The sequence below is a fragment of the Hemitrygon akajei genome, chromosome 29, assembly GCF_048418815.1.
Source record: "Hemitrygon akajei chromosome 29, sHemAka1.3, whole genome shotgun sequence".
NCBI lineage: Eukaryota > Metazoa > Chordata > Chondrichthyes > Myliobatiformes > Dasyatidae > Hemitrygon > Hemitrygon akajei.
Window position 1 is genome coordinate 49,299,371 of NC_133152.1, and position 13,733 is coordinate 49,313,103.

The window sequence follows — 13,733 nt, forward strand, 5'->3', positions numbered from 1 at the left end:
TCCACTGGTAGGTGAAACTAGAACTAGGGGACATAGCTGTAAGATTCGGGGGAGTAGATTTAAGACAGAGATGAGGAACTAATTTTCCCAGAGAGTGGTGAATCTGTGGAATTCTTTGCCCAAGGAAGCAGTGGAGGCTACCTCAGTAAGTATATTTCAAATAAGGTTGAATAGATTTTTTGCATTGTAGGGCAATTAAGGGTTATGGGGAAAAGGCAGGTAGGTGGAGATCAGCCCATGATCTTATTGAATGGCAGAGCAGGCTTGATGGCCAGATGGCCTATTCCTGCTCCTTTTCTTACGTTCTTATGGTAATTAGTCCAAACAATGTCTTGAATGTTCTTGGGTAAATAACTTCAATTGTCATGCTTTGGAATGTATAGTTGAGTTTTGAGTTTCAGGTTTGTAGTGACAAGGTCTTACTGAATAATTTGGTATACTGAATAAATAGGTATACAAAATTATGAGGGGTATAGATAGGGTAAATGCAAGCAGGCTTTTTCCCCTGAGGTTGGGTGGGACTACACCAGAGGTAATGACTTAAGGTTGAAAGGTGGTAATTTTAAGGTGAACATGAGGGGGAACTTTATCACTTAGAAGGCTGTGAGAGTGTGAATGAGCTGCCGGCACAAGTGGTGTATGTGAACTCGATTTCAAGGTTAAAGAGAATTTGGGATAGGCACGTGAATAATAGGGGTATGGAAGGCTATGGTCTTGGTGCCAGTGATGGGAGTAAGCAGTTTAAATGGTTCCGGCATGGACTAGATGGGACAAAGTGCTGTACTTCTCTATGACTTAAATTTTTAGAGTTCTGGCTTTTTCCTACTTCCTGGCTTCAGATCTCATCGGTAGTTACAGAGAAGCAAACAGAACAAATTGGCTGTGTATTATATTGGCACGGCAATTTCAGCAAAAGGCTTATGCACAATTCTATCGCAGCAGTAAGGTCAATTTGAGGTGGCACAGCTGAAGTTAATCGAAACCTTGACAAGTAGGTTATCAGTGAGTCCAACAACGTTGGTGTCAAACACTGAACAAAACTAACAGGAGTCAATTGTTGCATCCATGAACCAACTTCCAATTCAAAGCTGCTTGGGAGTTATGTTGAATCATGGTTTAAATATTACGAAGACATACTCTGGGTGGAGTTTGCAGTAAAGACCACTCATGGAAGATACGTACTTTGCTCTGAAAATTGGGTCCTGATAAACATGCATGATGAAACTGTCTGACAACTAACAAGCATTTTTGGAGAGCAGATATCTCTCTTCAGCATTTACTACCAATGCCTAAAGCTCATTAAACACAAAGCTGATGAATTCATCACATATGCTGGTGTCGTCAGTTGCGAATGTGAAAAATTCAAGCTAGATAACGTGACTGAATCACAGTTCAAATGTCTGATTTTTATTTGTGGACTTCAGACACACAACGATGCGGGTATTCGCAAACTGCTCCTCACCAGACAAGAGCAAAATCCTGACATGACTCGACAAGCTGTCACTCAAGAACATCATTGTTTAATTAAACTGAAACACGATTCCAATTTGGTCAAACAGAACCATATCAATGCAGTTTTCAGTGGCCCAAACATTATCATTCAGCAGGTCTCCAAGTGGCCAAACACAGCTTGTTGGAACTGTGGTGCATGGCATTATGCAAGAAACTGCCAATACAAGAAACACATTTGCAGCAAATCCCAACACACTGGCCACAATGAAGTATTTTGCTGTCCTTCACTATCTTCTAGGCCAGTCAAGGTTGACGTAGATGTTGTACTTTTCTAATGATGCTGAGACAACTCTACCAAGGTCACCCAGGCATCAACTGAATGCCCTCCACCTCCACAAACAAATCCATTAAAATTCTAAAGTTCATGGATGATATGGTTGTAGTTGGTCTCATCTTGAATAATGATGTGACCTTCTATCAAAGACAGGTAGACAGCCCTGCAGCATGGTGTGCTCATAACAACTTGGAGCTTAATGCTATCAAGACAGTGGAAATGAGGATTGACTTCTGCTGACAACCCCCTTGGAAATTAATGGTCAGGTTGTGTCTGTGGTAAGTCATTCAAATTTCTGGGGACCACCATTACCAATACATTTAAGTGGGACAAACACATCATGTTCATTACCAGGAAAGCTCAGCAGAGACTGTTCTTCCTACACCAGCTCAGGAAACTTAACATCTCAGGGTGTATCCTGATCAATTGTTACTCAGCCATCATTGAGAGTGTTGTGACCAACTCTATCACTGCTTGGTTTCCCACCGCCTCCTCTTCTCAAAGTCCAGGCTGCTCTCAAAGAAGATCATTGGCTGTCAGCTACCAACATTTTTTAGGGTCTTTTAAGAGGCTTTTAGATAAGTACATGGAGCTTAGTAAAATAGAGATAGTGGACGATATAGTCATCTTTGGAGTTTGAAAGATTATTATATTTTCTTATGAATGGAAGGTCAATACTTACAACAAGAGGGAGAGAAAATAAGGAACTCTCTCTCCTTGGAGCAAAGGAGGATGAGAGGTGACCTGATAGAGGTTGCTTTTTTACAGCGCTGAAATGGTTGCTACAAGAGGACACAGGTTTAAGGTGCTGGGGAGTTGGTACAGAGTAGTAAGTTTTTTTACTCAGAGAGTGGTGAGTGCATGGAATGGACTGCCGGCAATGGTGGTGGAGGCGGTAATGATAGGGTCTTTTAAGAGGCTTTTAGATGGGTACATGGAGCTTAGTAAAATAGAGAGCTATAGTTAAGCCTAGTAATTTCTGAGGTAGGGACAGGTTCAGCACAACTTTGTGGGCCAAAGGGTCTATATTGTGCTGTAGGTTTTCTATGTTTCTATTAAAAACCTGTTCATTGCCAGTGCGAAGGAAGAGCAGGAAAAATTACTGCTGACTTCACCACCCTGGCAGTCACCTGTTCACTAAATTGCCAACAGGGAGATGCTACAAGTTCATCACCACCAGGACACGTCACCTCCGAAGCTTCTTTCCTGTAGCAACCCAACTTCTCAACAAAATTCACTCAGGTATGATACCCTAACTGTCCCTGTACAACATCTATTATACGGTCTTTCCTGCTCTCCTTGTTCTATTGATAATTATTGAGTCTGTTCATATTTTTATATTTATTTAAAGTTTGATTATTGATGTTTCTGCTGATTGTTGACTGCTCGTGGCTGTTTGCACCATTGTCTTGTAAATTGTTAGTTGCTGTTGTGTTGTCTGTTATGATACTGTTATTTCTTTAGTGCTCGGCACTGAATCACAATCAATTCTGGTATGTTTCACGTGCTGGCAAAAAAGTGATTCTGAAAGCCCTGGCAAGAAGCTTTGTGTACTGGCTAGGTGTAGACAAAGATATCACATCAGTATGCGAGCAATGTACTCAGTGCTCTATGCAGCAAAAATCCAAGTAGAGTGTATGCACAACCATTTAGGTACAAATAGGAACAGGTCAGAAATAGTAAAACTGCACTAAGGAAGGTCCTGAACCTGGCTGTGAAAGGAGGAAGGTTGGACATGGGGCTAGCAAACCCATCCCGTAAAAACGCAGAGCTACAGAAACACTAACGGAAGCTCTAAAGACCTCATCCCTGGGCGAGGAAAGATCTTACCTAGAAGACATATAGATGGACTTCTCCAGGGGACAACTTCAAAGACTAGCCCAAGAGAGGACTCTTGATGAGCTGCTGATGGAGGTCTAAGTCCCAGTAGGGGTGATGGGATTAAGAAGAAGAAGAAGAAGAAATGATAACCCAGCAAATGTCAACCAACAGCCATGGATAACTATAAAAAAAAAATTCTTGAAAATTTTGAGGATGACAAGACACAGAAATTTACAAGAACATTGCCAGGACTTGAGCACCTGAGTCATAGAGTTAAGCTGAACAGGTTAGGACTCTATTTCCTAGAGTGTAGGAGAATGAGACCATAAGACATAGGAGTAGTATCTCAGATCCCACTCAACCCCCATACACCTGCCTTCTCATCATATCCTTTGATGACCTGACTGATCAGGAAACTCAACTTCCACCTCAACATATATGCACGGACTTGGCCTCCACTGTAGTCTATGGCAGAGCATTCCACAGATTCACTATTCTCTGGCTAAAAAAGAAATCCTACTTACCTCTGTTCTAAAAGGTCACCCCTCAATTTTGAGGCTGTTCCATCTAGTTCTGGATACCCCTCCATAAGAAACATCCTCTCCACATCCACCCTATCTCGTCCTTTCAACATTTGGTAGGTTTCAATAAAATTCCAAACCCCCCGCCCCCCACATTTGTCTAAATTCTAGTGAATACAAGCCCAAAGCCACCAAACGCTCATGTTGACCCTTTCATTCGAGAGAGAGAGAGAGAGAGAGAGAGAGAGAGAGAGAGAGAGAGAGAGAGAGAGAGAGAGAGAGAGAGAGAGAGAGAGAGAGAGAGAGAGAGAGAGAGAGAGAGAGAGAGAGAGAGATGTGTGTGTATGTATGTATGTATGTAACCTTATATATATATATATATATATATATATATATATATATATATATATATAAATATATATATATATATATATATATATATATATATATATATATAGGGAAGGAGGGAGGGAGAAACATAAATACAGTCAGCCCTCCTTATCTGTGGATTTCACGAACCGCGGATCAGGAAAACCTGGAAGTTCTCTCTCCAGCACTCGTTGCTTGAGCATCGTTGAAGCACTCGTTGGTGAGACCGCACTTAAGAGTATTGTGTTCAATTCTGGTCACCTCATTATAGGAAGGATGTGGAAACTATGGAGAGGGTGCAGAGGAGATTTACCAGGATGTTGCCTGGTTTGGAGAACAAGTCATATGAAGCAAGGTTAGCAGAGCTGGGACTTTTCTCTTTGGAGTGTAGAAGAATGAGAGGGGACTTGATAGAGGTCTACAAGATTATGAGAGGCATAGATAGAATGGATAGCCAGTACCTGTTTCCCAGGGCACCAATAGCAAACACCAGAGGGCTTATGTACAAAATTAAGGGAGGGAATTTTAGGGGAGACATCAGGAGTAAGTTTTTTTTAAAAACTGTTACACAGAGGGTTGTGAGTGCCTGGAATGACTTGCCAGGGATGGTGGTGGAGACTAAAACATTAGGGGTATTTAAGAGCCTCTTGGACAGGCACAGGGATGAAAGAAAAATGGAGGGTTATGGGGTAGTGTGGGTTTAGTACTTTTTTTAAGGATTATATGGGTCGACACAACATGAAGGGTTGAAGGTCCTGTACTGTGCTGTAGTGTTCTATGGTTCTATGACAAATAAAAGGCAGCACAGTACAGGAAAACCGAGGGCTGGGGGAGAGGGTATCACCAGCACTACACGTCACACCATATAGAACATAACAGCACACTACAGGCCCTTTGGCCCACAATGCTGGCCAACCTTTTAACCTACCCCAAGATCAATCTAACGAACCTCCATCTACTCCTGAAATACTGTGCCCCAGACATCCCAACTCTGGCCTGTTTTTAATCATTTGCCCAACACCTCCTGGTATGTTCACCAAAGCTCCTGTAAACCCTTGGGGGGAACTTGCTACAATAAAGAAACAGAAATCTACAGCACATTACAGTCCCTTCAGTCTACAATGTTGTGCTGACCATGTACTACTCTAGAGACTGCCTAGAATTTCCTTACCGCATAGCCCTCTATTTTCCTAAGCTCCGTGTACCTATTTAAGAGGCTCTTAAAAGAACCTATTATATCCGTCTCCACCACCAGCGCTGGCAGTGCATTCCACGCACCCATCACTCGCTGTGTGAAAAACTTATTTTTGACATCCCCCTTGTACCCACTTCCAAGTACCTTAAAACTGTGCCCCCTCGTGTCAGTCACTTCAGCTCTGGGAAAAAGCCTCTGGCTATCCACACGATAGATCCACCTACACGGGCTGTGTAATTCTGGGCGCAGGGATACCTGTATTAGTCAGACAGGTTATACAGAAACAGAACTGAAGACAATGCTTACACAGTAATGGAGGAAAAGACTAAATTTGGCAGCAGGAACTGAACATCAGAAATGAGGGGCACCACAGTGGCACAGCAATTAACATGATGCTATCACAGATCGAGGCGTTGGATTCTGGGGTTCATTTGACAAGGTTCCACATGGTAGACTTATTCAGGAAGTCAGAAGGCATGGGATCCAGGGAAGTTTGGCAAGGTGGATTCAGAATTGGCTTGCCTGCAGAAGGCAGAGGGTCGTGGTGGAGGGAGTACATTCAGATTGGAGGGTTGTGACTAGTGGTGTCCCACAAGGATCTGTTCTGGGACCACTACTTTTCATGATTTTTATTAATGACCTGGTTGAGGGGGTAGAAGGGTGGGTTGGCAAGTTTGTAGACGACACAAAGGTTGGTGGTGTTGTAGATAGTGTAGAGGATTGTCGAAGATTGCAGAGAGACATTGATAGGATGCAGAAGTGGGCTGAGAAGTGGCAGATGGAGTTCAACCCGGAGAAGTGTGAGGTGGTACACTTTGGAAGGACAAACTCCAAGGCAGAGTACAAAGTAAATGGCAGGATACTTGGTAGTGTGGAGGAGCAGAGGGATCTGGGAGTACATGTCCACAGATCCCTTAAAGTTGCCTCACAGGTAGATAGGGTAGTTAAGAAAGCTTATGGGGTGTTAGCTTTCATAAGTCAAGGGATAGAGTTTAAGAGACGCGATGTAATGATGCAGCTCTATAAAACTCTAGTTAGGCCACACTTGGAGTACTATGTCCAGTTCTGGTCACCTCACTATAGGAAGGATGTGGAAGCATTGGAAAGGGTACAGAGGAGATTTACCAGGATGCTGCCTGGTTTAGACAGTATGGATTATGATCAGAGATTAAGGGAGCTAGGGCTTTACTCTTTGAAGAGAAAGAGAATGAGAGGAGACATGATAGAGGTGTACAAGATAATAAGAGGAATAGACAGAGTGGACAGCCAGTGCCTCTTCCCCAGGGCACCACTGCTCCGTACAAGAGGACATGGCTTTAAGGTAAGGGGAGGGAAGTTCAAGGGGGATATTAGAGGAAGGTTTTTCACTCAGAGAGTGGTTGGTGCATGGAATGCACTATCTGAGTCAGTGGTGGAGGCGGACACACTAGTGAAGTTTAAGAGACTACTAGACAAGTATATGGAGGAATTTAAGGTGGGGGGGTTATATGTGAGGCAGGGTTTGAGGGTCAGCACAACATTGTGAGCCGAAGGGCCTGTAATGTGCTGTACTATTCTATGTTCTACATTCTATTTCCAGTGTCCTCTGTAAGGAGTTTGTACCTTCTCCCCATAAGGTGAGTAGGTTTACCCTGAGTGCTTCAGTTTCTTCCCACAGTCCAAAGATGTACCAGTTGGTAGGTTAATTGGTCATTGTAAATTGCCCCGTGTTTAGACTAGGCTTATTTGGTAGGTTGCCATAACCAAAACCATATACATTAATGATCTGGATGATGGGGTAGTAAATTGGATTAGTAAGTATGCAGATGATACTAAGGTAGGTGGCGTTGTGGATAATGAAGTGGGTTTTCAAAGCTTGCAGAGAGATTTAGGCCAGTTAGAAGAGTGGGCTGAACGATGGCAGATGGAGTTTAATGCTGATAAGTGTGAGGTGCTATATTTTGGTAGGAATAATCCAAATAGGACATACATGGTAAATGGTAGGGCATCGAAGAATGCAGAACAGAGTGATCCAGGAATAATGGTGCATAGTTCCCTGAAGGTGGAATCTCATATGGATAGGGTGGTGAAGAAAGCTTTTTGGTATGCTGGCCTTTATAAATCAGAGCATTGAGTATAGGAGTTGAGATGTAATGTTAAAATTGTACAGGCACATGGATGAAAGAAAAATGGAGGGTTATGGGGTAGTGTGGGTTTAGTACTTTTTTTTAAGGATTATATGGGTCGGCACAACATGGAGGGCTGAAGGACCTGTACTGTGCCGTAGTGTTCTATGGTTCAATGTACAGACTATTTTTTCTTGTCATTATTCCCTAAACAATACAGAATAACAACTATTTACATAGCATTTACATTGTATTAGGTATTAAAAGTGATCTAGAAATGACTTAAAAGTACAGGCAGTCCCCAGGTTTTAAATGAGTTCCGTTCCTGAGTTGGTCTTTAAGTCGGATTTGAAGTCGGAACAGGTACATCCAGTATTATTTAGCGTCAGTTAGTCAAATGATTTCTTAGTATATAGTACATATTTTACCTTTCTATGCATATAAAACACTTAAGAAACATACGTATTTCAATAATTAAACCACTGCTTTGCTTAGTAATAATTGTAGCTTTCATCGGGCAGGGCCTTTCACATGCTCCATTAAAATTGTTCCGATCGTTCACCGACTGTAGCCTAAAGCTTTTCCAATGACCGATGGCGTTTCACCTCTTTCTGATAGCTTTATTACTTCTACCTTATTTTCAATCATGATTGTGATTATTTTCGTGAACAGAAACACTGTGGTATCAGAGCTGCGCTGGGTCCTAATGTCCACCGCACTGAGACATGTTAAATAAGTCCGGGGTTTCGCTGGGTTCTAAAGACCACCGCACTGACAGGTTAAATAAGGGACTTGAGCATCTTTTTTTTTGGTATCCATGGTGTGTCTCGGAACCAATCCCCCGCGGATAAGGAGGGCCGACTGTAATTTTTTTTGGTGTGACTGTGTTTACTTGCTATTTTATACACTATATGTGTCTCGAGCTATGTGTGACTGTGGGTAATGTGTTTTGCTTTCAGTTGGTTGTATTTATGGGTGTTCATGTATGAGTGACTGATAATTAAACAAACTTGAACTTGAAATGTTTAAGGGGAATCTCAGAGGGAGCAGTGAGAGCGTGGAATGAGCTGCCAGCAGATATGGTGGAAGCAGATTCGATTTCAGCATTTAAGGGAGGGTTCGGGTCTGGATGCAGGTTGATGGGACTAGGCAGAATAACAGTCTGTATGGACTAGATGGGCTGAAGGGCCTGTTTTTGCACTGTACGGTTCTGTGACATTTACAAAAAGCTTGCAAGTTCCAAGTTCCATTCTGGATTTATCACTTCTGTGATAAAACTGTCAGACGCTGCAAATTTGTCTGTTGCAGGACAACTGCATGGAATATATTCATTAAAGAAAACCAATATTACCTACTTACCAATCCATGACATTGGTAGAGAGGGCAGCCGAGAAGCCGAGCATGTTAAAGCTGATTTCTGTGACTGTACACAATGCCAATCCACCCATTATAGGCATTAATGACAAGTTAACCCATAAACCTATCAAAAAGAGACAACACATAAATACAGTAACAGATAAGAGAAAATCTGCAAATGCTGGAAATCCAAGCAACACATACAAAATGTTGGAGGAACTCAGCAGGCCAGGCAGTATCTACAGAAAAATCTACGGTCGATGTATCGAGCCGATTCTCCAACGCTGGCAGGCCTGAACGTCCCCAGACCGCGATCCATGCTACCGACCTGTGATCTGGATTTAAACAGTGTCTTCTAACAGAGCAAACTATCGCATGGCACTTGAAGGGAATGTACGGGCTGCCCAGCACAATCCTCACTGATTTGATTTCACAGAAATGACACATTTAAGTCTATGTTTTGATGTACACTCAGTGGCCACTTTATTAGGTACACTTGCTTGTTTATGCTAATACCTAATCAACCAATCATTTGGCAACAACACAGTGCATAAAAGCATACAGACATGATCAAGAGGCTCAGTTGTTGTTCAGAGCAAACATTGAAATGGGGAAGAAATGTGATCTAAATGTAATGGCTTCTTTGTAATGTTTCACTGCTAATGCTAATGTAATACCTTCTCCGTAATGTTCACTGATGATGTAACGGGTTCTCTGTAACAGCAATGCTTGGGTTATGGCTAGGAGATAATGGGGTTTGGTATGTGGGGTTAACCAATAAGGAAATTTTGTTCTTTCTTGTGTGTCTGGGAGCTGAGTTTTCGTGGTCTTTTGTCGAGAGAGATGAAGAGGGAAGATGTGTCTGGAGAAAGCTGGTAGACCGCCGGACGGAGTGGACTGGAATCTGAGGGTCCGAAGGTTGGCGACGTTCGGAAGAGATTGATGGTGGAAGAATTACTACTGAGTGAGCTCGAACCGTGAGCTTGACTTGGGCCCTTTTTTTTGTTTTGTTTATTTTCATTACTAACCCTATATTCAGATTAAGATTCATAAAGTCTATCATTTAATTTCATATGGTGTACTCTGATATTTTGCATTGTGGGTTTGTAATTGGGGGTACATTACACAGCATCCACACAAATTCTTTGTGCAATTCCTCTGTGCACACACACGTGCACAACTTAGAGGGAACACTGGAGTAGACCATGGAGAAAGTGAAGGAGGGGAAGGGCAGGTGAGGAGAAGAGAAAGGGTAAGAGGGTACCCAGAATGGAGAATAGGAGGGAGTAATTACCAGTCGTTAGAGAAAAAAAATTATTTCATGTCAGTTATTACCCTACAACCATCAGATTCATGAAACCGGCATGGATAATTTCATTCACAACAACTCTGAATTGATTCTATGACCTACAGACTAACTTTAAGCACTCTTTACAACTCTTGTTCTCAGTATTATTTGCATAGCTTGTCTTCTCTTGCACTTTGTTTGCTTGTCAGTCTGTGTGTTTACATGTAGATTTTCATAAAATTCTGTTGTATTTCTTTTTCCCCCCAGTAAATGCCTGCCAGAAAACAAATATCAGAGTACGATATTGTAACATATAGCTGCAAGAAAAGAAAATTGTGAACCCTTTGCAATGACCTAGTTTTCTGCATTAATTACTCATAAAAGGTGGTCTTAACTTCATCTAAGTCACAATAGATACACAATCTGCCAAAACTAATAACACAAAACTGTTGTACTTTTCATGTTTTTATTGAACACATTGTAGAATCGTTCACAATCCAGGCTGGAAAATGTATGTGAACCCTTGCATTTAAAAAACTGGTAGAACCTCCTTAAGCAGCAATAACCTCCACCAAACATTTCCTGTAGATGCTAATCTGACTTGCACAATGGTGAGGAGGAATTTTAAACCATTCCTTCATATAAAACTGTTACAGTTCATCAATATTTCTGGGAAACCTTGTATGAACAGCCTCTTTAAGTCATACCACAGCATCTCAATTGGACCGTGGACATTCCAAAACACAAATGTTATCTTAAACCATTCTGTTGTTGATTTACAATGGATCATTGTCTTGTTACATTATCCAACTTCTATTAAGCTTCAGGTGACAGCCCACTATCTTGACATTCCCCTGTAAAATGTCTTAATACAATTTTGAAACATCCTCTCCACATCCACTCTATCCAGGCCTTTCAATAGGTTTCAATTAAATCCCCCCTCATTCTTCTAAACTCCAGCCAGTACAGCCCCAAAGCTATCAAACAGCCATCATGTTAACCCTTTTAATTCCTGGAATCATTCAAGTGAACCTCCTGTGGACCCTCTCCAATGCCAGCATATTCATTCTTAGATAAGGGCCCCAGAACTGCTCACAATACTCTAGCCCTGACGAAGAGTCTTGGCCCGAAACGTCAACAGTGCTTCTCCTTATAGATGCTGCCTGGCCCGCTGCGTTCCACCAGCATTTTGTGTGTGTGTGTGCTGTTTGAATTTCCAGCATCTGCAGATTTCCTCGTGTTTGCACAATACTCTATGTGCAGTCTGACTAATGCCTGAAAAGTCTCAGCATTACATCCTTGCTTTTATGCTCTGGTCCTCTCAAAATTAATGCTAACATTGTACTTGCCTTCCTCACCACCAACTCAAACTGCAAGTTAACCTTTAAGAAATCCTGCACAAGGACTCCCAAGTTGCCTTGCTGCTGCTTGTGTGTGGGAGGAGAGTTGGGGGAGCTGGGGGGGGGGGGGGGGTGCTTTGGAGTTCTAACACTTTAACTGTCATTCATTCTTTGGAGCACTCCTCTGTTTTCATGGATATCTGCAAAGAAAAAGAATTTCAGGATGTATATTGTATACATTTCTCTTTGAAATGTACCTATTGAAGTCACTTTGCACCTCTAATTTCTGAATTTTCTCCCTGCTTAGAAAACAGTTTATGCCTTTATTTCTTCTACCAAAGTGCATAACCATACAATACCCAACACTGTATTCCATCTGCAATTTCTTTGCTCACTCTCCTAATCTGTCCAAATCCTTCTATAGACTCCTTGCTTCCTCAACACTATCTGCCCTTACACCTGTCTTCATATCATCTACTTTATAATAGGCAACTGTACAGAAGTAGGAAAATTTATCTTTATCAATGGATTGGCAACATGAAGAACCTTGTGGCCTGTCTTGATCAGAACCCTTTAGAACAGATTAAAGTGCCCTGGAGAGGATGCAGAAATGATTTATTAGAAATGTCCCCGAGATGCAGGACTTGCACGCCAGTACCAGAATAGGTGGGATGTGGCATCAGTGTTTAAAAATAAACACAAAGTACACTGCTGATGCTGTGGTCAGATCAACATGTACAAACAAGCTGGATGAACTCAGCAGGTCGGGCAGCATCCATTGAAAGGAGCAGTCAACGTTTCGGATCGAGACCCTTCATCAGGACTAAAGGAGGAGGGGGCAGGGGCCCTATAAAGAAGGTGGGGGGAGGGTGGAAATAAGCACCTACGTTCCGTCCGCCACAACAGACAGGATCTCCCGGTTGCCACTCACTTCAACTCTCCTTCACATTCCCATTCAGATATGTCCATACATGGCCTCCTCTACTGCTATGATGAGGCCAAACTTCGGTTGGAGGAACAACATCTCATATACCATCTGGGTAGTCTCCAGCCCCTTGGTATGAACATCGAATTCTCCAACTTCCGGTAATTCCCTCCCTCTCCCTTCCCCCATCCCACCTTCACTCTCTCTCCTCTTCTAGCTGCCTATCACCTCTCTCATGACTCTGCCTTCTACTACCCATAGTGCTTTCCCCTTAGATTCCTTCTTCACCTCTCCTGCCTATCCCCTCCCTGCTTCCCCTCCCCCACCCCTTGATCTTTCCTGATTGGTTTTCCACCCTCCCCCCACCTTCTTTATAGGGCCCCTGCCCCCTCCTTCTTTAGTCCTGATGAAGTGTCTCGACCCGAAACGTTGACTGCTCCTTTCAACGGATGCTGCCCGACCTGCTGAGTTCATCCAGTTTGTCAGTGTTTAAAAATTATTCTAGACAGAGTAACAAAGAAAGAAAAGCTGTTTAAGTTCCTCCAGTATTTGGTATGTGTACTCTGCTCCCACTGGTTGAATGAAGTAGTGCCACTGGATACTGGCCACATATTAATGGTACACCTCCTCTGTACCATAAACATTTTAAGCAAATTTGAAATAAGCTGCTTGGGAATCATAGGACTGATGACCAAAAGAAAGCTTTGAGGAAAAAGGGGAGATGGGCAGGAAATTCCAGAGTTCACAGTAAGGTCAGCTGAAAATATAATCATCACTGGAGCATTAAGCATAATGGGGATATGGGAGTGGCAGAGTTGATGAAAAGCAGAGATCACACTAATGCAGCGTAGTAAAAGACCCTTCAGCCCATCAAGCCAAAACATCAATTATCACCAAGCCTTTTAATCCAATTAACACATCATTTGCCCCACATCGCCATATTTTTTTTCAATTACAGCATGGAAATAGGCCATCTCGGGCCTTCTAGTCCGTGCCGAACACTTACTCTCACGTAGTCCCACTGACC

At 42.5% G+C, this 13,733-nt stretch overlaps 1 protein-coding gene across 4 annotated transcripts in view; it reads right to left on the reverse strand.

The window, feature by feature from the left end:
* LOC140718507 (solute carrier family 35 member E2A) overlaps positions 1–13,733 on the reverse strand; it is a 43,482-nt gene that overhangs the window by 18,404 nt on the left and 11,345 nt on the right. For all 4 annotated transcript variants that reach the window (XM_073032435.1, XM_073032432.1, XM_073032433.1 and 1 more), the window contains exon 5: positions 9,157–9,277. In XM_073032435.1, coding sequence (XP_072888536.1) covers positions 9,157–9,277 — 121 coding nt within the window. The remainder of the gene's footprint in view (positions 1–9,156; positions 9,278–13,733) is intronic.